The sequence below is a fragment of the Empidonax traillii genome, unplaced genomic scaffold (assembly GCF_003031625.1).
Source record: "Empidonax traillii isolate 1590-97213 ecotype Southwest subspecies unplaced genomic scaffold, ASM303162v1 scaffold565:size409173, whole genome shotgun sequence".
Lineage (NCBI taxonomy): Eukaryota > Metazoa > Chordata > Aves > Passeriformes > Tyrannidae > Empidonax > Empidonax traillii.
This window is the reverse complement of record NW_020955758.1, coordinates 240,274-265,746: the sequence shown is the minus strand read 5'-3', so window position 1 is coordinate 265,746 and position 25,473 is coordinate 240,274. Positions and strand designations below refer to the sequence as shown.

At 54.7% G+C, this 25,473-nt stretch overlaps 2 protein-coding genes across 3 annotated transcripts; one reads left to right on the top strand and one right to left on the bottom strand.

Moving 5' to 3' along the window:
* Positions 1 to 883: 883 nt before the first annotated feature.
* On the bottom strand, positions 884 to 21,199 carry OCRL (OCRL inositol polyphosphate-5-phosphatase). Its single transcript, XM_027897863.1, has 23 exons — positions 20,631 to 21,199; positions 20,169 to 20,248; positions 19,455 to 19,493; positions 18,918 to 19,028; positions 18,727 to 18,822; positions 18,269 to 18,389; positions 18,019 to 18,180; positions 17,619 to 17,720; positions 17,050 to 17,164; positions 15,206 to 15,322; positions 14,873 to 15,060; positions 13,409 to 13,520; positions 11,826 to 11,935; positions 10,756 to 10,891; positions 10,059 to 10,169; positions 9,656 to 9,821; positions 9,235 to 9,470; positions 6,141 to 6,164; positions 3,894 to 4,013; positions 3,590 to 3,674; positions 3,012 to 3,139; positions 2,373 to 2,484; positions 884 to 2,259 (listed from the first exon to the last, which is right to left on the bottom strand). The coding sequence occupies exons 1-23, from the start codon at positions 21,197 to 21,199 to the stop codon at positions 2,135 to 2,137; spliced, it is 3,165 nt and encodes a 1,054-aa protein (XP_027753664.1). The 3' UTR covers positions 884 to 2,134.
* Positions 5,970 to 25,473, top strand: ERCC6L (ERCC excision repair 6 like, spindle assembly checkpoint helicase). Of its 2 annotated transcripts, XM_027897869.1 has the most exons (3): positions 5,970 to 5,975; positions 21,240 to 21,256; positions 21,421 to 25,473. In XM_027897869.1, the coding sequence occupies exon 3, from the start codon at positions 21,530 to 21,532 to the stop codon at positions 25,220 to 25,222; it is 3,693 nt and encodes a 1,230-aa protein (XP_027753670.1). In that variant the 5' UTR covers positions 5,970 to 5,975; positions 21,240 to 21,256; positions 21,421 to 21,529; the 3' UTR covers positions 25,223 to 25,473. The 2 variants fall into 2 exon arrangements, with proteins under 2 accessions (XP_027753670.1, XP_027753669.1); XM_027897868.1 differs by lacking the exon at positions 5,970 to 5,975 and having other exon boundaries at positions 21,162 to 21,256.

Sequence of the window (25,473 nt, the reverse complement as noted above, 5' to 3'; positions counted from 1 at the left end):
GGGATGTCCAGTGTGCCTGTGGGACACTGGCTGTGCCACACCACAAGCTGAGCCCCACTGCTGGGACACCACCAGCTTCCCCAGCCCCCCCACCCGGGCACCACCAATGCCCCTCAGGCATGGTGTTCATGGTGGGCTGAGGCACGTGTGAGACCCCAGAGCCGCACCCCAACAGCCTCCAAGGTCCTCCTCATGGATGGGGGGGGGGAGGATGGGCAGGCTCAGGCTTCATTCCATCCCTGGGGAGCAGCATCAGGCCTTTGCTCTCGCTCCGGCATTTCCGCCGGCAGTGGCAGGAATGCGGTGGCTGCGGGAACAATGCCGGCACCTTGCGCCGGTCCCCTCCGTGACAGCACAGGAGCAGCTGCCTGGGCACAGCCCTGCTCCCAAGGAGCCGGCAGGAAGCAGATGGAGATGACACCAGCCATCGTTTCCTGCGGCAGGACACGCGGGCTTTCTCCACCACTGCTCCCCTTGGTGGGTCAGCGGAGCCTTGGGGACCACAGGCACTGCTGCTCAGGGCTGCCAAAGCCACGTGCCACACGTGGGCACCAGCACCCTGCTGCATCCACTGCCCAGTTACCTCGTGCCAACTCCATCCTCCTGTGGCACATGCCAGGCCCCTGATGGTCAGGGCACCGGCCCTGCGCTGCATGTTGTCCACGCATCAGGGGCCCACCCAGGAGCTCAATCAGCAGCGACTAGGGGCATGGGACACTGCTGCTGTCCCCAGCTCTTCCCAGCATGCTGCTGGTATGGCAGGGGCACAGCCCAGCCCTCAGCTGCCCCCAGAGCGAGCCTGGAGCCCCAGGCAGGGTTCTGTGCCACCCCAGCAGTGCGGAGCTGCGTGAGGGAGGGCAGGCGCGCCCGGCGCAGCCCCCAGGCCTTGCACAACGGAGGTTTATTTGGAAGGAACGGTTTTCCAATAAATTATGTAATTTAAAAATCTTGAGGAAAAAAAAAAATAGGCAGAAGGGAGGGGAGCCCGTGGCAGCTCAGCCAGTGCACAGGGACCACGGGGACACGTGACACCCTAGGCTGGGCCCAGGCACCGGCAGGGGCTCTGCAACAACAGCCCACTCCCCTCGTGCCTCTGGCCTCCCTCAGCCAAGGCCACGTGGCCCCACAGGCTTCTTAGTGTTTGAGTAGGACAGGCCACCCTCTTGTACCCTCAGTCACCAGTCCCAGGGGTGTCCCCTCCCCAGCTGTGTGTGACCCTGGCACTGCAGCCCCCCAGACAGCCCCAGAGCTGCTCCTCTGAGTCCTGAGCTGCATTTCTGGCTCCTTTCACCCTCCCAAAGCCTGCACCTCCTGGGGAGGAGGGGATGGGCCCCATCCAGTGGCACCTGGTCACCCAGCATGGCCTGTGCGCCAGGATGGAGGGACAGAAGCCACCTCCTGCTCCGTGCTAGGCACAGGACAGCCTGGGAGGAGCAGAGGGCAGCTGATGGCCCTGCCTGACCCTGGCCACCCCAAGCCACCTGCCCTTCCGTGCCCCCAGGGAAAGCTGAGCACAGGGGAAGGAAGAGTGAGGGCACAATGTGAGGTGCAGGGACAGACCCGTGTGCCGGGGCCCTGGGAGGGATGGGAGAGGGGAAGGCCCTGCCAAAGCGGGGAGGTGTGACATCCAAACAACCTTCCTGGGACAGCGTGATCCATAGCACAGTGACGGCATCAGGGCTGGCTGGGCCAGCTGTGTGGCAGAGGGTGGCACATGTCCCACACCAGTCTGGGGTGCTGTGCACACCAGCAGGCATACCTGGTACTGGAGGGACACAGCGTGCCACGGTCTCTGGGAGCACCAGCCATCCCCACCCTTCTCCACAGCGGCTCCGGGGAGATGGGGGTGACACAGACAAGCGTGACTCGGGTGACACAGCCACAGGACGACGGGTGCTGGCACAGTGCTCGGGTATCAACAGATCCACCCGGCTCCCGCGGAGAAGCCGGAGGCTCCAGTGGTGGATGGCAGTGCAATGAGCGTGCAGGTCCTCAGGGGCACGGCGTGGGAAGGAGGGGGAACACATCCCTTCCGACTGTAAACACGGCACTTGGAGAGCTTTGAGCCTTTACCCCTCGGAGCTGTGAGAGGCCCGGCTGGAGCGCGGGCCCCGGCTTTGGCACACGGCAGGAGTCACTCCTCGTCCCCGGCCAGCAGGAAGCTGTAGAGGAAGTTGATGGCACGCTGGCGGTCCTGCTGGGTCTGCTTGGCCATCAGGTTGGGTGGAGGGCGCAGGAGGAGGCTGGAGAACAGGGCAGCTGTGGAGGCAGGCAAAATCAGCCACTGGTGAGGAACAGAGACTTTGGAAGGTGCAGAAAGGGGCTGGGACGGAGCAAGGGCGGCAGAAACGGAGCAGAGCAACACCACTCACCGATCATGGCGACACTGACGTTGTTGTCCTCCGAGTACCTGAGCAGCTCCCGGAGGAAGGACATTAGGTACCGAAACACGTTGCGGTGGCAGCTTGGCAGCTGAAGGATCACCTGCAAGGAAATGGCATCAGGAAGCTCTCTCAGCTTCCATCGCTGTAGCCTGGGCATACATGGCACTGTGGACTCCAGAGCAATGACCCCCAGCTGCAGCCCACTGCTGATGGCACTTGTGGGCTTTTTCCTGGTGAAACACTTTTTTTAGAAGCAGTGTCACCAGGAGCCATAGCCCATGAGTGCCCCAAACAAGTTCTCACTGCCCCAAAACTTCCCCCTCTGCCCAAGGATTCACTTGACCTGGCCTGCTGCCCCACCAGCTGTAAAGAGCCATTCACAGTCCTCCACGGAAGGACAGGAATTGTAGCTCTGAGCAGGTGCTCAAGCCCTTTAGGATGAGAGGTGGCTCGTCCCCTCCCTCAGGCTGCTATTCCCCATGTGCCCAGGGTGACACAAGGCTTGCTTGGGGTCTCTTTTGACAAGCCACCTGCTCCCAGAGCCTCTTGTCAGCACCCCAGGAAGGGAGCAGGACCCAGGAAGGCACAGGGCCATGGCAGAGCCCCTGGCCAGCAGCAGCCCCTCACCTGTCGGCACAGCCGGCTGCTGTGTGACCAGTCCAGGCACCGCTGGTACAGCTCGTAGCAGATCACAGGCTCCGGCAGAGCCTCCAGGAAGATGAGGAGAGCTTCAGCCACGGAGTGATTACTGCCCGCTGGACCCATGGGAATCAAGGGTTGTGCTGAGCAGAGAGATCCCCTCCCTCCTCAGGTAATCACCTCTGCTTCCTCCTTGGAGGTCGTGCAAGCTACTTGCCTGCCTAACTGTTCCTCCTCCTCCTCCTCTGCTGTCCCCCATCCATAGGAAACGTTGCCCCACCCACCCTACACTGTGTTTCCCCACCCTCTGGACATAAGACATCCTCTGCTCCATTATCCCCTTCTCCAGACCGTGCTCCCCAGTATCCCTGCACTTGGCACAGCCCCGAGGAAGCTTCCAGAGCCCCCTGGCTGCTCTGACCAGCACATACAGAGCTTCCAGAGAGGTTATGGGGAGACTGAGGAGAGCCCACACCCACCAGGGACCCTGCCAGGTAAAGGTGACAGAGAAGCTCTCCTGAGAGCAAGCTCTCCCAGCAGAACTGAGATCCATTGGGCAAGGATACGGATTGTCTCGGGAATGCTGGTGTCCAGGCAGTCAATGATCTGCTCCAACTCTTCTTGCATGCCTGGAGTCTGGAACAGGTCCTCCTGCCAAAATCAGCACAGGGATGGACTAAGTCACCTTCCCCATAAAGGCTGAGGCACATGGTGACTGTGGGGTGAACCCTGGGACCCCCAACCAGTGCCTCAAGCACACAGAAAAATCCTGCCCTATAAACACCAAATTGGACCTGATCTGTAAGTGCTTGTGAGGAACCAGGTCACCAGGAAAGCTGGCACGGCAGAGGCCCTTTCCCCCCCTCTCACCTGGTGGCAGGCGTTCTTGAACAGGTGGTCCACCAAGAGCCAGATCTCCTTTGGCACCTGTAGTGGCACCTCACCTGCCTCCTCACTGTCCAGGGAGCCCATCTGCAGGACGGATTTCTCCTGGGAACAAAGAGCACATGAAGGTTCAGGGAAACCTCAGTCCCTCAGTCCATTCCCTACTCCCTTGTAGGGAAAAGTGGGAGGAGGCAGCAGGACCCTGCACTGCCCTGGCCCTGACTTGCTTTCACAGCACCAGCCATTGCTCCCCACCCCAGCTCCCATCTTGCAGCTGACAGAGGCTGGGACCCAGCAAGTCCTTGTGCTGTGTGAGCTCCCACCCTGGGTTAGATCCACCCCCCGGGCCCACTCATCCCACTGATCCCATGTCTGCCCCAGCTCCGGTGTGCTCCAGCCATGGTTGCCCTCGGGCTCTGAAGCAGTCCTGATTTCTGGAGTTTCTTCCCTGATTTTCCCAAGGAGAGTCTCACTGAGCACACAGCACCACTGCCACGGTTCCCGCTTACTCGTGCGGAGCAGCCGACGAGCGCCACGGCTCAGACACCTCCATCACATCGAGCTTTAATAGGATCAATATTCTTGGCTTGATTTTACTTTTGCTTCACGATCACTCACATTCCTTCCAAGCAGGAAGCCATGCCCAGCACTCCCAAAGCACTCAGAGACCGGCACAAGCAAGAACACAACCCTGGCCACCAGCAGAGGAGCCCACAAGCCACACACAAAGTGCCTCACTCCAGCTGGCAGCTGAGGTGACAACTGCCATGGCTGTCCCTGTAGCACACCCTGGCAGCAGCCAGGGCCAGGATCAGCTTCCCCACTGCACCCATACACCCTGGGTTGCCATGAGCCTGGTGGCACAGCCCCAGCTGCCAGATGGCACAGCACAGCTCTGCCCTGCACACCGCCAGCTCCGACCCAGCCTGCAGACGTGTGGTTGTGGCTGCACGGCTGCCTCGCTCAGCCATGTGCACTAGGAAGGCTGGGAAGCAGCGTGTCAGGCAAAAGCATCACAGAATTCCCCTAAAAGGGAAAAAAGGGAGAGCTGCAGACCCTCTCCCAGGGCTGTGGACCCTCTTCCAGGGATGCGGGCTCTTCTATAGAAGCTCCCTGTGCCAGCTCCAGTGCATGGCTGGAGCTGAGAGCTGGAGCAGCCCTTGGCATGGCTGGCAGAAATGCGGAGACCCCCAACCGGGGTATCCCAGCAGCTCACAGAAGAGGAGGAGGAGGGGGAGGAGAAGGCCCGGGGCGCCTCAGGGCGGGGAGAAGGAAGAGGAGGAGGAGACAGAGGAGGAGGAGGCGTCGTGCGAGTTGGCCGGGCCCTGAGCGCCCTCTCCTGCCGTGTGCGAGGAAGGGACGCATGGCTGTGTCATTCCCACGGGAAGATGCTCCCACAGAATGGTGTTCCCAGAAGGCAGGCACAAATTCCTCCCTTCTCCTCTGCTAGGAGTCTGGGAGCTCCATCTGGTTTAACACTGGAGTTCAATCCCCTCTTAGAGAGGGAACATCCCTTCCCTCTCAAGTTCTACCCTGTCACTGCACCGACAGCCCAGGGAGGAACAGCTCACCCAGCCTGGGAAGGCGGCGCAGAGCCAGCTCAAACAAGTTACAAAGGTCAGAGCCCACGCAGGGAGGGTGGGAACACCCCCAGCATCTCCCACTTGCTCTCCCAAGGACATGTTTTCCTTGCCTGGCTCCAGCACAGAGCACGGGTGCCAAGGGGAGCAGTGATCTTGTTTGGGCATCAGGGCCATTGGAGCGGGCAGCCCCAGCAACACTGCTGGAGGAGGTGCAGCAACATCCACCTCCTGCAAAGGCCCTCCCTTGGCCTCCACAGGGACGGAAGGAGCAAAAGACCTCGGTCTCCTGCTCCAGCCTTCTCCCCACAGGTCTGAGGAGGTGCTGTGCTAAACCCCTCCTTATGAGCATGGTGTGCCAAAGGCTGCCAATCTTTTCTGGGAATATCCAGCATTGCTGCCAGGATCAGAAGAGTAAATTTTTTCCCCCAGATCAAATTTGGTGAGCTTTAACATCTCAACTGGGCTTGGATCTGTGTGCTCCTCCGTGTTCTCATCCAGCCCACAGCTGTGTTAAGAGGCTTTGCTGACAGCCGTGTCCCCTCTGTGCCCCCTCCCCTTCCCTCTGCCACAGAAAACAAGGGAAAATCTCTCATTCTTTACAAACACACCACTGAGAAGCAGACTGCCACACTGCAATTGCTTGTGTTACCTTTTCTAAGAAGCTGTCTTCTCCCTGAGAGCAGAGGGAAAGAGAGAAGAGGAAAAAAGTGTGGTTAAGAGGGAGAAAGCACTCTCGGATTAACTCTTCTGATTAAGCAGAAGCTTAATTTGCATTACAAGAACCCACTGAACACCGGGTCCTTCACACATTTTGCTGACAAGGCCAAAGTTAAACCTGTGGTGAGAGGTTTGCCTGCCAATTAGCAACAATCCTGCTCACATGATGCACAACCTCGTCAGGATTTCAGGAAAACCCTCCAAGGGGCTTGGACAGTGCTGTGCACTGGCCAACAGCTGGGCCATGGGCAGGTGAGATGGGTCTATCAGGAAGAAGTTGCCCTGGTCAGAATCCACATCCCTGTGTTATTTCAGCCATCTTCCCTTGTGACCAGGCCGGAGATAAAATATTCCTGGGGTTAAATCTGTGTTTCTGAGCGTATGGCAGCTGTGGAGCTTGCAGGGCCCCTAAGCAGCTTTGGGTACTGTCAGGGAAATGAGGGTTTGTGCTCAAACCCCGGCTGCTGCAGCCTAAGAGCATTAGCACAGTGCGGGGAGGAGCGTGCCAAGCGCTCAGCATCCCCAAACAGCCAACCCTGTACCAGCCAGGGCAGCCTGGACACTGCTCACGGAGCCTGCAGGAGGGAACAGAAGCAGGTTGTCCAAGATGAGTTCTTGGCAGATCAACCTTTCAGGGTGGGAACAGCCTCAACACGTTCCCAGGCTGAGCTGGGAGCAGCTGCAGCTTCCATGGCACAGGGCATACCAGGAGGGAGCAGCACCTCAGGGTCCTCTGTGGCCTCTGCAGTGCCTGCTTCCCTTGGAGACTCCCCGAGTTCTAACACAGCAACAACAGACCGGCCTCTTCCTGGGAACAGCTTGCTCCAAACAGGAGCTGGCACAGGTTCCTTTTCTGAGGCACAGGGGGAGGGACACAGTGACAGGTTTGGGAGGGCACACAGCCACCTGCACAGGCTCATTTTGTAATGAGTGAGTCATCTCCAGCCTCACCACCCCCGACCCGCCTATGCCTGGCTGCTCACCTCTTCATACAGTCATGGAATGGTCTGGGTCGGGAGGGACCTTAAAGCTCACACTGTTCCACCCCCTGCCATGGGCAGGGACATCTTCCACTAGCCCAGGTTGCTCCAAGCCCTGTCCAACCTGGCCTTGGACACTTCCAGGGATGGGGCAGCCATAGCTACTCTGGGCAACCTGTGCCAGGGCCTTCCCACCCTCACAGGGAAGGATTTCTCCCTAGTATTGAGCCTTCAGCACTAAATGCTCTGTTCTGTGAGACTCACCTGTTCCTGACAGAGGTTCTTCAAGAGGCTTTTTAAAGCCCACAGTAGGATCCCATGAAAAAACAGGATGAGACACTAATGCTGAAATCCCAAAGGAGAGGTGCTCAAGTGTCAGCAGTATCAGTGTCTCCCTCCTGGGAGAACCATTTCCAGACAAACTCCCATCCAGGTTGTGCTACCCAATACCCACCTGCCTCAGCCCCTTACTGACCTGCATCTCCAGACCTCCCTCTGATGAAAAACACAGGTAGAGTCCAGTTAGGCTGAGGAAAACACTGGATGCAGTGAAGGACAAGCCCTAACACCACATAAGTGCAGGAGGGAAAGTGGTTCTTAAGGCACAGACACTGCCAGCTAACACAGCCTGAGCAGTACCTAAACACAGGGAACTGCACCCAAACACTCTGGGCTGCAGCACCTGCACCACTGCCCCAGGGCAGGAAGTGCTCAGCTTGGCCTGTCTCCAAGAATTTCTCAGCTCACAGGTAAGATCAGAACCAAAACACCTAAAGCAGCTCTCCCCTTGGACACGAGGGATGTGTCCATGCTGCAGACACCGGGGCAGGTGCTCTTTGCTGATTGTTTTGACTCCTGTATTTCTAGATGTTTTAGTGAGTGACAGGAGAAGGAAATCTATAGGCAAAGGAAGGAGAAGAAGCCTTGTGAGAAAAGTAGAGACCTACAACAAAAGGTGGGAACAGGAAGAGGCAACAAGAAGCACGGGGCAACTGCTGAAGGGAAAACGTGGAAGCAATGGGAGTGGAAGCTGGTAAATCTACAGAGGTGGAAAAGCAGCATCTTACTGGACAAAAAAACCCCTCATGTAAGGGTGAGACTGTGAGAAATGAGAGGAGAAAAAAGGTATCCCATGGCACAGAGACTCAAACAGGGCTGAGCTTTCAGGTGAACAGAAAGAAATGGCTTTCCTGGCTGAACAAGAATGGGGACATGGGCTGGAACTCAGGAGCTGATGCACCTCACTGGAACGTGGCCAGATAAGGCCATCAGGAGAGACGAATGAAACCAGCCTGGAAATCAGAATTACATCCCCAAAATGGGCTTAATCCCAGAAATGGCCATTAGAGATACCCAGAGGACAAAAGGTAACTAGGGCAGAACTGCACACCCTCACATGCACACTACAGGCTTTGGGAGGAGGAATATTCATGCTGGGGGCTGGTGAATGCTGGGGAGAGGAACAGTTCTCTGCACCACAGAGATATCTCTCAGTGATAAATTATCTCTCACCGAGGCTTTATCTCTCACTGTGGTTGGTGTGGGAGAAACTGGCCAGAGCTGTGCACACCAGCACACCACACCCAACACCAGTTCTTCCTTCGGTCCTCCTGCTTCTGCTTGCTCCTTTGCCCTGAGCAGTGGGAATGCATCCAGAAGGAAAAGGCTCCCGGAGCCCCTGGCACAGCAGAAGAAGCCCTGGCACCTGGGAGGACAGAACCTCAATCTCATCTCTTCTGACACACAGTGCCACCCAGCTGAGCCTGCCAGCACCACTAACACCAACATGAGGTGCTGGGATCACTTTTTCGTCCCATCAAACAATGTTTAGATTTAGAGTCTTCTCAGACAAAAGGGAGAAAGTACAGGCTGTCCAAAGCCATTGGTTGTGGTGGAGGGGAAGAATAAAAGAGCACGACAAGCTCTGTGAAAAGTCACTCAGCTCAGGGCCAGCACAGCCAATCTGAGCTGCAGGCACTCCTGCTTTTGGGAGTAATCAGAAAGGAGCTCCTGTTAAAGGAGATCCTCCAGAACACCGTTACTCACCAGGTCTATGAGTTTGGTGACTGGAACTTCTCGGATTGGTCGCTTCATTCGGCACAAGGCCTCGAGGGAGGTGCCAAAGCAGCTGGGCAGGTAGGTCCCACTGATGGTCAGGAAATAGTCCTTCCCTCGGTCCAAGTGCAGGACAAGAATATCCTCAATTTTATCCTCGCCGGAGTTCAGGAGGGTGACCGAGTCCTTGCTGACGTACACGTCCAGGGAGATTTCTGTGCTCTCATCTGCAACACACAGGAGCTCTGAAGAACACATGGACAATCTCCAAAAGAGATGGCAAGGACAAACACACAGCGGCAGGGACAAAGGCCACAACAGACAAGGCTGATGGCAAGAAATATGGGACACAGGGAAGACAGGAGGGACTGAACAGAGATGAGATGGGAGCCTACATCAGTACACAACTCACCTGGTTCCAGGTAACCTTCACAGGGCTCGGCCCGAAGCCATGGCTTGCAGTAGTGGATGTCATTGAGCTTTGGGATGAATGAGAAGTGACAGGGGACCTGCCCATTATTGGTGATCTTGAACTTCTGCTTCTGCAGCTGACGGAATTTCACGTTCTCAAACTCAAACTGCAAAGAGAAAACAAAAGTGATGTTAGTGGCCACAATGGGGCACACATCCAGACCTCCCCAGACTATGCAGCGGCCCATAGACACTGCTGTGTCCCCCCATGGCTGAGAGGAGCCCACCCAAAGAGTCCAATTTCCTATAATCGACTTTATTGAACCTAAGTCTTTAAAAGTAGTTCTGGCACTTTTAAGGCTGCTGTGCTTGGGAAGTCACAGTGATTCTGGTCTCATCCTCACCTCTCTCCTGCTCAGCTCCAGTGAAGGAAGAAAGTCATTCTCCATCCTGTCCATTATACGAACAATGTCTTCAAACAGCTTCCGGTACTTCTGCTCATCCACAACCTTCACCTGTGGGAGACAAGAAAACACTCAGCAAAGCTTCTGATCGGCTTCACAGGAACTCTCTTGGTCATGAGCAAACTGCAGAAGTGAACTATTTCTCTGAGCACTCGCCTGTGCAGCTGAAAGGGTTCACGTGCCTGGGTGCACTCCCAAGCTGCATCTGCAACCTTATACATATTTCACCCCTACAGATGTTACCAGGGTCTGTCTGGCCCCTGGTCACACTACCGGGAGATCACTGCAGCAAAAAAGGGCATGGACTGTCCCCATTCACTAAGCCAGGAAACCCAAATCTTCTGCCAGCCACTCACCACCAGGTAGACATTCAGGTGTGAACCAGTGACAGTTTGCTGACACGTCTGGGGCAGCACAGGTACAACCAGGCACAGGTTACTGCTGTGTCTCCATAGGGAGGAGAGAACATAGGGGCTCCCCCATTCCAGTACTGCCAGAGGCAGCACCCCCACAGCAGCCACACCTCAGTTGGGTTCAGCTGTCCTCTTGCAACAGCCTTAGTTAGCAGAGGTGTCCTGACTCCTGAAGGAATGCCTGGCATTGTTGGGAGCCTGCCCCAGCACATGGATAAACCTACCCCAATGCGGAAAAGTGCGCTGACAGGCTTGTGGTCACTGGTCTTCAGGTCCATGTGACTGCAGTACCGGAGCTGATTGATGTTCCCTCCTCTCCAAAGGATCCGATCGCACCACGCCGGCACACGACACTTCCCACTACAAAGAAAACACATTACTAGGGAAATCCAACAATCCTAACAAACCAACCAAGCTGTTCCTTTTCCTAGCCAGCCAGCTCCCTCCACCCCCATCATCATAGCAGTGATGGGATGAACCCTATCACTTCTCCCAGCTTGAGTTCTATGTTATTTCTTCTGCTCTCTACCCCTTTTCTGATACAGCAGCTAAAATTCCTGTCCCTTCCAGCATCAGGAAAAACAACTCAGTCAAGCCCTTTTCCACAGCCTGAAGCCATGTGTGCTGTGACCCAAGCTGCACGATCTTTCTTTTGCTGCCAGAGCTTTCTGCCCACAACTGGAGCCATCCCTTATTGTTTCCACTATGGAAAGTCTACTCAGCGATTACTATTATGTTATGAAGCCTGAATCCTGGGTTATCCTTCTTCAGATTAACTACTGTGCTGATTCATAATCACAGGCAGAGTCAAATCCAATCACTACATGGTCTGAAACTCCTTCTTGGGAGTTTCTCCCTTTGGAGCAGCCCCTGCAGCAGATGCAGCCGTGTCTGTGGGAGGCACCAAGCAGGAACCACGGCTGCTATCACAGCACAGCCACCCCGTGGGTGTGCAAGTCAGGGGACAGGGTGACTCAGAGAGCCTGTTTCCTTATCTCTGCAATTCCTTTTTATGCTGTTTGCCTGTCCTTGGTAAAAGAGAAAGGCTCCAGTGCAGGGCCACCTGAGCTCACGCTTCACCTGCCTTCATCCAGCGGGATCGGCAGTAACCGAGGTTTAAGGGATGTGCCCGGTCAATGTACACAGGGGCTGCTTATTGCAGAAAATAGGAGAAAGAAAGGAGGGCAAACACAGCACTGACAGGTACTCCCAGCTCTAGGAAGCAGGAAATCAATTTTTGGGAGAAAATGCTTTTTATGTCATAGGTAAATAAGACCAGTGGCAGCCAATGTACCTGGAGTCCCAGCGATCTGTTTTAGAGTCATATTTATATGTGGGGATGAATTTAATCTCTCCCTCCATGAAATCTGCAAATGCTTTCTTCTGAGTGCGCTGAATATTCAGCTAAAGCAAAAAAAGAAAGCTTTAAAAGTTAAAAAACACAAACCAAATCAGAGAAACCCTCCCCCACACAGCAATGTCAGAGAGCAGATCTACAGGCAGAGCAACCACAACCTGTGGCCATGGAATTCACAGACATCCCCAAACTGCCTCTCAGACCTCACAGCTTTAACAGAGGTAAAAGTTCAGCTCATCAGTGGGAACGTTTTCCAAACAGATCGAGTGAAAATGGGCACCAAGCCACGCAAGCAGCATCAAATAAGAGTTAAGGGAAATACTAACTGCTCTGCTTGTGCTGAATGCCTTCATTAGTTTTCAGGCTTAAGGTCACCATCATTAAACTTTCCCTGACAACCATTTTAGCAAGAGCGTCTAGGACTGCGCTCGGTTGACAACCTGACACCACCCTCCTTTGCTCGTTTCCTCTTCTGAAAAATATCTCCTGGTTGTTTTCCTCACTGAAACCCAAGCCACAGCTGTTTCCTGCTCGAAGCTCTGCAGCACAACAGAAACAAGCTGCAGAGCAGAATCAGATCCACTGTTCAACTGTGTCAGAGGTGATACTGCACAACTGCAGTTGGTGTTTCACAGGTGGAATCCTTCACCTGAAAGGCACCTGCCTCCGGTTTCAGGGTGCTGCAGGGAAGTGCTGAGCAGGGAAGGTGACGGCACAAAATTCAGGTCAACCCATCCGGGCAGATTTGGGCTCCAAATCAATACCTCGTCCACAACAGTGATCACTGCAGCCTTTGTTGCTGTTACAAATTCCTGTGTTCAGCTTGTAGCTTGTACATAAGAGAGAACTCCTGCACTGAGACACACACACACCTCCACGGTAACTGCCTGAGTCACCCAGTTAACCCAGTATGGACAATCTGGTTTTGTTCAGGGGGTTGTTGCCACCAGCGCACCCAGAGGTCCATCAGGGTCCAGTGTCTATGTCTATAGACCCTTCCTACAGAGTGTCATGGAATTGCTTAGATTGGAAAAGCCCTCCAAGACAATTGAGTCCAACTGTTCCCGCAGCCTTGCCAAGCCACCACTAACCCATGTCCCCAAGTGCCACATCTACACGTCTTTTAAATCCCCTCAGGAAAGGGGACTCCACCACTGCCCTGCACAGTCTGTGCCAGGGCTGGACAGCCCTTTTCAGCAAGAGATTTTCCCTACTATCCAACCTAAACCTCCCCTGGTGCAACTTGAGGCCATTTCCTCCTGTCCCTTGTTCCCTGGGAGCAGAGCCTGATCCCCATCTGGATCCACCCTCCTGTCAAGGAGCTGCAGAGAGTGGGAAGGTCCCTCCTGAGCCTCGTTTTCTCCAGGCTGAGCTCCCCCAGCTCCTTCAGATGCTCCTCATCAAACCTGTGCTCCAGCCCCTTCTCCAGCTCCATGTTTGCAAGCTCCTTCCAAGCGCAGACACATCCCAAACCAAGACAACCCCTCAAGGATGGGGCAAATGTGAGCAAGTTCACTGACCTGGTCATATGTCAGCAGCTTCTGAAGCTCGTTCTTGCTGATGAGATTCTTCACTTCACTGGCATCTAGCAGACACAGCCTGTAGTTTAGGTCTCCCAGCCAGATGACAACACTGGAACAAAGACACACATAGAATCATGGAATGGTTTGGGTTGGAAGAGACCTTAAAGCTCATCTTGTTCCACCCCTTTGCCATGGGCAGGGACATCTTCCACTATGCCAGGTTGCTCCAAGCCCTGCCCAATCTGGCCTTGGACACTTCCAGGCATCCAGGGGCAGCCACAGCTCCTCCGGGCAACTTCTGCCAGGGCCTCACCACTGTCAGAAGGAAGAATTTCAGAGCAGATCAGCAATTAACATCTCCCTTTTTCGAAATCATATTAAAGTTGAAATATGTGGAAGACAAAAAAAGAAGACATGAAAGATCGAGTCCAAAAGCAGAAATTTCTAGTGGCAGCAGATCCTATAGGACTAAGTCCATCTCCTTTGGAATCCTCCAAGGATTGAAGACTTAGTTTAGTGGGAGATAATGAGTTTGCCTCACCCCCAAAAAACTAGAGAACAGCACTGACTCTCTAACGAAGTGAAAACAGCGTATCCCACCAAGCTTCAGACAAAATCTAGCTGGTATTCAGGCTTTTCACATGTTCAGAAGAGGACAGTGGTGGAGCTTGTTAAGCAGAGCCTGCCTGTCAGCCAGCTGGGCAGGAGAGGCATCTGTATCTGCAGGGTCACACCCTGGTTTTACCTATTAGTTTTTCACTGCCTTTCATTCAACCAGAGAGTAGGTTACTGCTGCACCATCTGCCCAACAAAGACCAACTGATGCAGAATTGGCAGGAGCAGAGTTAGATTCCCAGGGGGTTTACAACCTTCTTGATGTTGTTTTCCATCTCAGCCATTAGCCACACCTCACCAGCACCCACTTCCACTCTGCTCCTCTCCAGGCTTCCAAACAGACTTACAACTTTCGCATTACCAGCAGCTAAAGAAACACTCTTGGGACCCGCTCTTTACTCCATAAAGGGTTCATTTAAAGATTAAAATTTAGCTCCCCCTCTAGTACCAGAGCTCTTCCTGTTTATAGTCAAACCTCAACATATCCACCAGTGGATTATCAAGGATAATCTAATAGTTGAAGTATTTTCTGCACTAATCCACTCTACATTTTACTTTTGTTTTTTAAATGGTTTAAATATTAACTACAGAATTACCAGTCATTTGCATTCTGTTCAGGCCTGCTGAAGAGTTACACACAAATGCCAGGAGAGAGACGCTGGGGACAGTGCAGCGAGGAGGTGACCACAGTTTGTCTGCAGGAGCCGCAGAACGGCACAGCCCTTGGCACTCCCAGTTACTTCATCAAGCCAGAAAACTTATCTGCACGAAACCTCCTGTTGCTGCAACTCTGGCTCGATTTGTAATCAACACCGCTCCAAGAGGGAAAACATCCCCACAACTCACTCGTGTTTCATGATGTTGATCTGAGGCAGGCTGTCACTGGGGGTCTCAAAGCTCATCCGGGCACAGATGTCCTTGTAATCCTGGTTTCGGCGCTCAAAATCCTCCACGTGGGCAGCCAGGTGAGAGTTGACGATGCAGAAAGTGGTGTTGTGGAACACAAACCTCACGGCCACACCGCCCTTGTTGCCCTGGGGACAGCAGGTACCAGCGGAGTTAGAGCAGGAGTCGGGTGAGGCACAGGGAGGGGACAGGGACGGCACAGGTAAACAAAACCAGGCTGTGCCACTTCTTGCACGGATACAGGGAAGCAACAAGCTGGCCTCGGTGACTCACCATCTTTCCCATGACTCCCGTGCCCACAGACTCCGTCACGACCTCTCTGATACTGCTCAGATGATCCTTCTTAGCAAACACGAGCAACATCATCCCAACCAGGCGGACCATTTGCACCTGCAAAGACAAATGGGATCCTGAGTTCCCAGACAGGCAGTGGGAATGCAGTTCTGATCTGCCTGATGCCCTGCTGCTCTGGCTCTCCCCGTTCCTCATCATGTTCTGTACTCAATCCCTAAATTTAATAACACTACTGAAAGGGCCTCCCATCCCACAGGAAGATTCTGGGGGTCAATCTGTCACTCCCCAGAGTTGTGAGCTGTGCTGAGCTCACTGCATTCCCCACACTGTTGCTTCTCTACCACAGGATGAGGTAAGAGAAACTGAATAAATAAGCAGCAGGTCTTTGGGTGAGGTCTCAGCCTTTGCCAGCGCAACCAGAGAAGACCCCAAATGCTCCTGCCCGTTCTGGTGTAAAGCTGTGGCTGTGCTGAGGCTGCAGGTGCAGCTGGAAGCTGGGGCTCACCTTGGCTAACACCAGCAGAGCCAGTGGCATGTGCAGAGGGGAATGGACAAAGATGTTCTTATTTCCCTGAGGCAGATGTGCATGGGGTATCAAAAGGCATCTCTGAGCTGTACAGGTCGATTGCTTTTCAGGAAACACTTGTTCCCTAAAGCAAAGGGCCTCTCTCTGGAGCCGAGGAGTTCTCCTCTGCTGCAGAACTCAGCCCCCAGGGGTTAACACTGTGCTCACGTGCTCTGTTCCTGCAGGGATCTCGGGTTTGCTGATGATCTTTTACACGTTTTAAGTCAATGCCTGCCCAGTCTGTGATCTTCCTGAATCTCTAAAACAGTGGAGTCACCACTGAAACAGTGACAAGGCCTCACCTTCTTGAGTGCAGTCTGTACCCTCACAGAAACGTTCAGATGTGTTGGGATTAAGTCTAGGGAGTGAGGGAAGAAGCTGAGAGCTGGAAGAGCCTAGCACCCAGTCTGCTCTGCAGAAGTGGAATTCACAAGCGACCACAAGTCTTATCTACAGCTTCAGCCACTTCCCCCTCCTGCAGCCATATCCTGTGCTCTCTCTTTCACCAGAGTGGGAAAAACTCATCCAAAACTCAAGTAAAGCAAAGGGCCTCTCTGCACTTCAGGTCTTGACTCCTGACTCCCCTCAATGGGTCTCAGCTCAGCAAGGTGCTCTGTTCCCTGCTTCACTCCCTGTAACACCTGCCCCTGAGCTCAACTCAGAGCAAGAAGGACAGGGTGTGACACTGAACATGTGGGTTAAGGAGGACAGGGAAACCCATTCATACATTTAGGACTGGTTCCTGCAGCAGAAAGGTTTGCTACAGCAGACATAAAACCAATGGCTTGCTCTTACCCAGCCAAAAAAAAGTCCTGCTGCCACAGCTGAAGCAATTCTGTCCCAAGGCAAAAGCCTCTGGAAGATTTTTGTTTCATAAATCATCCCATTCTTTCAGGAAAAAGCTATTCATTCGATTTACCAGCTCAGGACACACCTGGCTTCTATACTACAGGGTGAGAGGATAACACAGGTACAGGATTTGAACCTGCTGCTTCCCTGGCACCGATCTCCTATTTGATAAAGGTGTTGTGATCCCCACCTTTATGAATTTCTGATTCGAAGCACAATATTCCCCTACAGCTGTGGGGCAGAAATACACACTCCAGATTTAACTTGGCACACTTGACACATGCCCAGTACCACCCTTGGTTTCTCCAAGCCCTGCTCCTTGGGCAGGTGAGGAAAGGGGAAGCCCCTTTTGCTTTTTCTTCCCGTCATGCCAGCTCTACGACAAGACACACCACTGAGCAGAACTCACCTTCTTGTACTTGGCCTGAGGATGCAGGGCCCTCTCCACAGCAGCCAGCCACTCCTGCTCCTTTGTAGAATCAAAGTAGAAGAAAGCCTCTGTGCTGAGGTCCAGCTCCTGGAACCTGGAAACCCAAGAGCTTAGCACCTTCAGCCCTCACGCACATCCCCCTCTTGCTACAGGAATGTGAAACCTCCAGCAACAGCCCTTGGGGGAGCAGCTCCTTATGGCCACTTGCTAAATAAAGCAGTACAATTTCCCCACGGTGCCTCTGAGACCCTACCCATGACCCCCTAGCAACCCTCTCCCCTGGGAAGCATCACTTAAGGCAGAGGACAACCAGTGAGCTCTGCAGATGCCTCCAGGAAAATCGGTTATGTCACACCAGCCTTGTTTAACCCAGTCCTCTGCGTCATCTGATGGCTCTCTGCCCTCAGACAGCTCCTGTGCAACACAACTCAGCTCTGTGCAGCCTCTGAGAGCGTGACAAGAACCTAAACCAAACACAGCCCCCCAGAATTCCAGCAAGAGCAACAAGTAACCAGCCCCATTAGTAAATCCCAGTTGCTGCCACTCACCCAACGCAGTAGAAGTCCGGGGGCTCCGTGTCACACACCAGCCACGGCTCCAAGAAGCTGTCAGGAGACTGCCCGTTCACATTCCATGTTCCCACAAAAAACCTATGACACGAAAGCAGCCGAACTGTCAGAAAACACATCTGAAAACCTCAGCAGCTCAGCGGTGTTCTGGCTGGGAGCAGCACTGCGAGGGGTTGTGCCAGCCAGGGGGGGAACTGGAATTCACAGGATCCCAGAATCACTGAGGTTGGAAAACATTGCCAAGATCATCAAGTCCAACCTGTGACCGATCCCCACCCGTGAGATGCCACCCGTCAGCAGCTGCCAGGGTATAAACCTGGGCGAGATCTGAGCTCACAGCAGAGACCCCACAGCTCTGCCCCTTCTTCCCCACTCTCACCTGAAGTTGTGCCAGTTGATGTAGGCCTTCTCCCTCTTGGCCAGCACATGTTTGATGAGCCCTTCTCTCTGCCCTGACTGCGTGCTGGGCAAGAACATCTTGCGCATCGTGTTGGTCACTTTGGGCTGGTCTCTGGATGTACCTTCTCTCTCTCGGGGAAATCTAGGAAGGGAGCAAAAACAGCACTAGAACTGGTTCTGCTGTCTAGGAAGAGAAGTAAAAAAGGGAACAGATCCTCTGTGTTGCTTACTGTCTGTTCTGAGAAACGGGTGGAGGTGGGGGCTCCCGCCGAGATCCCGCCTGGTGGTTTTGCATGTTCCTTTTCTCTTCTAGGCTCAGGGTGTTGAAGTCATCCTCAAACCCCAGAGCTCCTGTAATGAAAAATCCAAGCACAGTGCCGTGAGAAACAATATGAAACAGCTCTGATCAAGAAGGAAAAAATGTAGCTCCACAGAAAGCAAAAAAAAAAAAAAAAAAAGACAACAGGAATGTATCAACTGTGTGACTCAGGGAATGGGAGAAAGGGGCACTAATCACAAGTCAAGGCAGGAGGGAGCTTACTACACACAAACCAAGGCAGAAAAGAGCACTCAGGAAGGAATGAACAGACCAGGGAGCAGGGGCCAGGCTGCCAAGGGTAGGGTCAGACCCAGGTCCCACCCCAAGCACCCCAGCACTGTACATGCCCCTGAGCAAAGCCAACTGTACCCGGAGGAGAGGCCTGCAAAAGACCTGGGAGGCTCTCCTCCACCTGGTGCCAGATGGCTGCGTCCTTGGGTTCAGGAGGAGAAGCTTTCAGGTGGGCTGGAACAAAGCCCCCCCCCCCAGCCCCCCGTCAGAAACTGCTGACAAGTCAGAGGATTTCACACACACACACACAGAGGTGCAGCTCTGCTCACCCTCCTGGATGCTCTGCACTTCAGACAGAAATCCCAAGCAGCGCTCCTCGTCGGGGATCTCAAAGAGCCGCTCCGGTGTCTCGTCGCCCTGTATCCGGACCTTGCAGCCTGCTTCAAACACACTCACAGACTCAGCCCAGGCCTGCTCACAGACAGTCACCAGGCTTTACAAACAACTTCCAGATGCTGTTTCTGATGGAAGCCTGCACCTCAGTTAGTCTCCCTGTGCTTCTGAAATCCCCCCACCCCACTTGAGGTATCCTCAACACGTTCTCCTGGCTTTAGGAATCCTTCTCCCTACTGCAATCTATCAGAGAAGAACTCTGAAAGCAGTAGGAAAAATTGCAAGGGTTTCAATCATTGGCATTTCAGGCCTTGTCTGTCACAATAACCTACTGCTTATTGGCAGAGCCGGATGACAACATCAGAGGGAAAACAATCCCTGCTTGAGCAGAGGACAAACAGAGCCTGGGGGGAAGACTGGGAAGGTGAAACAAGCACCAGACAGCTGTTCCCTGATAGGTCAGCCACACTTACTGTTTGCAGCTATATCAATCAGCAGTGTTTCTTCTGCCTCTGGAAAAGAGAAAAACAGGATCAGGACAGCTCATGCTGGATGCTGAAGTAATTGAGGACCTAAATAATCACACTGCTTGCTACAAACCACAAAAGAGTCCTGAAAGAGGAACAAACAAGCTGTTATTTACATATATACACTGCTAACGGGCTGTGGCACAGAGAACCTGGACAGTCAACTCCTACCAAGTGTCCCAGGGAGATTCCCAACACAGAGAGTTCTAACGCACCTGGATGGTTTTTCCCCATCAGTGCAGCTACTTTGGGAAAGACCAACCTGACAACGAACTTCAGAGCTTCTCTACAGAGCAAGAACAGGGGTAGAACCTCACTGAGCTATGGAAATTTAGATCTGAACATGCAGGAATCAGGCAAAAGTTCCCTACTCTTGACACAACGGAGAAGCCAGAGAGACAGACACCACTAGACACCAAATTACAGCCCCTGCAAGCCCACCACGCACTGGAGCCAGCCAAGTTCCTCACAGCTGCATGCTGACATGGAATGACAAACCACTTGGATGAGGAACAAGGGGATTCCATAAACTGTGAGTTGCAGTCTCACGGAGAAGGATTCAACCCACACCTGCTCAGGAGGCAGGTCAGGAAACACCACTAAATTTGGGTTTGTGGACCAAGCGCAGTGGATTCCCACCCTCCTCCCAGCAGTCAGTACCTTGCACACACTTAAAGCGGCTGTTGATGGGAATATAATCCGGATCGGAGTTTTCTTTCTCCTGTGAGTGGATAACGATCCTGCGGACAGAAAAAGAAAGCCTTGTAAAAACCCAGCAGCAACGCCCTGCTCACACACACACACACACAGCCGTATGCACACAGACACGGTGTTTGATTTCTATCGCGGCACCGACGGGGAAGGAACCAGGAAAAGGCAACGCAGGTGGGACCGCGCAGGACGCGGGTGCCCGTGGGGAGAAGGAAAGAGCTGCTCAGCTGCTCAGCTCTGCCTGGCACGGGACAGATCCAGCACCACACGGACAACAACCCCGCGGCTCCGGAGGAGGCCCGGGAAGGCACGGCCGGAGGGTGTGCGGAGCCCGCCTGAGGCACGCCCGGCTCCCGAAGCACTGGCCAGGCCGAACCCCCCGCACCCCATCCCAGCCCGGCCCGCACTCACCCATAGCGACCGCCCCGCCGCGCCAGACCGAGCACACACGGCTCCCTTCGCCCGGCCCGCACCTCCGCGCCGACAACACTCTGCGCCGCAGTTAAGGAAACCTCTGCCCGGCGCCCCGGCCCGGCCCCCCGCCCGGCCCCGCCGCTCCCCGCCGATACGAGCAGGCCGCGGCCCCCGGCCCGCGCCTCCATGGCGGCGCTCGGTCTCCCGGCGACTCCGCGCCGGGCACGGGCACGGGCGCGGGGCAGAGCGCCGCCCGCCGCCCCCCGCAGCGCCCGCTGCCGGCGGGCGGACCCCACCTCCCGTTGCCTGAGGCGGAGGGCCCTGGGGCTGCACCCGCGGGGAGCGCACAGAGGGCGAGGGCAGTGGAGAGTCCGCCGGGTGCCCCACGCCTCGCCTCGCCTCGGTCCCACGCAGCGGGGACGGGCCCGGCACCCGCTGTCCCCCGACTCCTGGGGCAGCGCGCGGCCACGCCCCCTCGCTCCCGCCCCGGCGCTGATTGGCTGCGGGCCGCAGTGATTTGCATGCGGAGCGGTGCAGGACGGGAAGAGCCGGGTTTGAAGCGCCATGGCGGCCCCGGGCTCGGCGCCGGGGGAGGCGGCGGACGAGGAGCAGCGGTACCGGGGGTGAGCGGGGCCGGGCTGGGCGCTGTGCGGGGGCTGAGCGGCGGGGATGAGGGGGCGGGCGGGCAGAGGCGGGGCCGGAGCGGGGCTGGTGGTGGCGGGCCAACCTCCCCCCACCGGGGTGCGGGCCGGGCCCGGGCCCGCGGTGCTCACGGTGACTCCCGCAGGTTCGTGGCCAGCGCGAAGGCGGCGGCGGGCGATGGGGACCTGGAAGAGGCTCTGCGGCTGTTCCGGCTGGCGGCCGCCATCCGCCCCAGCGAGAAGCTGCGGGGCCGCATGCAGCGGGTGGAGGAGGCGTTGGCGGCGGCGGCCGAGCAGGAGGAGGAGGAGGAGGAGAACGAAGGCTTCGTGGACGTGTGCGGCAGCGGCCTGCTGATCTACGGGGAGATGCACAAGAAGCTGTTCCAGCACCAGCGGGAAGGCGTTGCATTCCTGTACCGCCTGCACCGGGAGGGCAGGCCCGGCGGCATCCTGGCGGATGACATGGGCCTGGGCAAGACCATCCAGGTCATTGCCTTCCTCTCGGGTATGTTTGACGCCGAGCTCATCCAGCACGTCCTGCTTATCATGCCCACCACCCTGGTCAGCAGCTGGCTGGCTGAGTTCGCTCGCTGGACCCCTGGCCTGCGTGTCAAGGAGTTCCACGGCACCAGCAAGGCGGAGCGCACTAGGAACCTGGAACGGGTCCAGAGGAGGAATGGCATCGTCATCACGAGCTACAACATGCTCATTAACAACTGGAAGCAGCTGTCTAGCTGCCACGAGGAGGAGTTTGTCTGGGACTATATCATTCTTGATGAAGCACATAAGATCAAGTGCTCATCAAACAAGACGACCAAGTGCGCGTATGCGATCCCGGCCCAGCACCGTGTCCTGCTCACGGGCACCCCCGTGCAGAACAACCTGCGGGAAATGTGGTCCTTGTTTGACTTCGCCTGCCAAGGCTCCCTCCTGGGAACAGCCAAAACTTTTAAAATGGAATACGAGAATCCCATTACCAGGGGGAGGGAGAAGGATGCAACTCCGGGTGAGAAAGCGCTGGGGCTAAAGATATCAGAGAATCTCATGGCCATTATAAAGCCCTATTTCCTCAGAAGAACTAAGGAGGACATCAAAAACTATTCTGCTGATAAAGCAGATGCTCCTCTTCCTGAGGATCCAAGTGAGAACAGGGCTCCTGTCATGCCATCTCTCACTCGGAAAAATGACTTTGTCGTGTGGGTGTATCTGGCACCGGTACAGGAAGAAATATACAGGAACTTTCTCTGCCTGGATCACGTGAAGGAAGTGCTGATGACAACCCGCTCACCTTTGGCTGAGCTGACAGTCCTGAAGAAGCTGTGTGACCACCCCAGGCTTCTGTCTGCAAGAGCCTGTATCCAGCTGGGCTTGGAAGAGCAGGAGAACTTCGTGCAGGATCCCAGGAGCGAAGCAGATATGCTTTCAGGCGCGAATAAAATTGATCATCTCTCCGACGAGACCATGATCCAGGAGTCTGGGAAGATGCAGTTCCTCGTGGGACTGCTCGAACGACTGCGAGAAGAGGGACACCGAACCCTGGTGTTCTCGCAGTCAAGGAAGATGCTGGATATCATAGAGCTCGTCCTGTCTCGCCGACAATTCCGGATCCTGCGCATTGATGGCACGGTGACCCACCTGACGGAGCGGGAGAAGCGCATCAATGCCTTCCAGAGCAACACGAACTACTCTGTCTTCCTGCTCACCACACAGGTCGGGGGCGTCGGCATAACCTTGACAGCAGCCAGCCGGGTGGTGATCTTTGATCCCAGCTGGAATCCAGCGACCGACGCTCAGGCTGTGGACAGAGCTTACAGGATCGGGCAAAAAGAGAACGTAGTGATTTACAGGCTGATCACCTGCGGCACCGTGGAAGAGAAGATATACAGGCGGCAGGTGTTTAAGGACTCGTTAATCAGACAGACCACTGGTGACAAAAAGAACCCGTTCCGCTATTTTACCAAACAGGAACTGAGGGAGCTCTTCACGCTGGAAGATACTCGGACGTCTGTGACTCAGGTCCAGCTGCAGTCCCTGCATGCCACGCAGAGGAAGTCCGACACGCAGCTGGATGAGCACATCGCTTACCTGCACTCGCTGGCAATGTTTGGCATTTCTGACCACGACCTGATATACACGAAGGACATTGCTCATGAGGAGCAAGTGGAGAGCGAGGAAGCCCATGAGTACATCCAGCGGAGGGTACAGAAAGCCCATGAGCTGGTCCAGCTGGAGTCTCAGCTCAGAGACCAGAGGATGGAGGGGATCAGGAACGCTTGTGAAGAGAAGGGGCAAAGACCACCAGGATTGGTTTCTGGACCCAAAAAGTTGTCTCCGGGGTTGAATGACAAAAATCACTTTATTTCACCACCAGTAGCTGACACACATGAAAAAGACAAATTCATTGACCTTACAGAGGATGAGGAGGCCCAAGTAGTTCATGTCAGCTCCAAAATAACAACTCTAACTATTGATGACTTGAATGAACAGAAACTGCCACAAGATGTGTCCAGTATGGAGGCAGAGCTGCTTAATACCAGCAAGGCAGCAGAACAAGGTGAAAGGCAAGAATCTGAGCCAAATCCTGAATTCAGCATTATATCACCATCCCCTGCACTTGAGAAAGAGAGTCAGAGCCTCCAAGAGAAACAGCGTTCCCATGTACATTCAGATAGCTTGCCTGAGGCAGGGAATCATCTGTCTGGGCATCATCAGCATTCCTCCAACGAGTCTGGCACAGCTGACAATCCTGAAAGGGATGCAGAAATGTCAGTTCAGATACTTGACCCACACACTGCCCTTGGGACAGAGCAGAACGACGTTCCTGAGGCAGCTTCCACTTCCACAGTGCTGAGCTTATCAAACGACCCACCAGAAATCCAGGGTGGGCTCCGCAAGTCTCGTGTGTTGGAAGACAACGTGGAGGATACGTCTGTGCTTTCTCTCCAAGACCAAGCTGACTTCAATCTGGTCTTGGAAGAGTCTGAAGAGGGATGGCAGGATGCCTCAAATGGGGAAGGGTCAGTGGAACACCCCAAGGAGAGCTTCCAGCTCCAGGCAGAAAGTTTGTGTCAGTCTCCAACCAAGGAGTCTCCAGACAAAAGTCAGCTGAGTGAGACCAGTAACCGTGGCAAACCCTGTCCCACAGATGAGGAAGAGCCAAATGCCTCCTTGCAAGAGAGTGAAGTATTGGAGGGAAGCAGTGGTCTCTTTACTTTTAGTAGGAGGAAACGCCTAAACAGAATTGCTTCAGACAGTGAGAGTGAAGAAGAGCCTGAACAAATCCCCTCCTCTCCCTTGGACAGCCTTGGCCCCCAGCTTCTGGAAGGAATTAGCGCATCCACCCCTAAATGTGACAGAAGCAGAGCTAAAGCCACCTTGTCACCTCAACTAAGTAACAGTGGTAACAGGTCTAATGCTTCCAGGCGCTCGTTCATCAACAGAGTAGTAGATGAGGTGGAGGATATTGGGGAAATCATGGGAACCACCGGTGAAGGTGATGATGACACTGATGAGGAGCAAGACAAGCTTGTGGAAGAAGAAGCTGAGGAGTGCACTGGGGAATCTGCTGAGACTGAAGAAGAACCTACTGGAGAAACACTTGATACAAGTGAAGAGTCCTCCCACGTAGATAGTGAGGAATCTGAGCAGTCCGAGCTGGAGGAGACGGAGTCGTCTCAGGAGGAATCCACTGGCGACCCTGAGCTCCAGTCGGGTGAGCGGATCGACTACTTCACCCAGGAAAGCAGCTCTGAAAAGGTGGTTGGTCAGAATTCCTCTCCTGCTGTGGAAGACTACAACACCTTGGTACACAGTGGGAAGAAACTTCAGGATGATGGGAAACTCCAGGAGGCACTGGACTGCTTCCTTCAAGCTCTTGACATAAAAAGTGGAGATCCTGAAGTTATGCTTCTTACTCTAAACTTGTACAGACAGCTGTCACAGAAGTGACGGGTGTGGCTCTGTGAGCACAGCCTGGCCGTTCCTCGTTAACACACGTCTGCACCACAGCACCAGGATCCCTGAGCCAGCTCCGGGCTGGTGCCTGCCATACACCCATGTGACTGAGCAAATTCAGCATCTCCTGTGTGAGGAAACAGTCCAAAAATCTAGGTGTTGGTTGCTGGGGAGGAAACTTCACTATGGAGTCAGCTCACAAAGGTGAAAATAGCCCAAGTTCCTGTCTGATTAATAAAAAGATG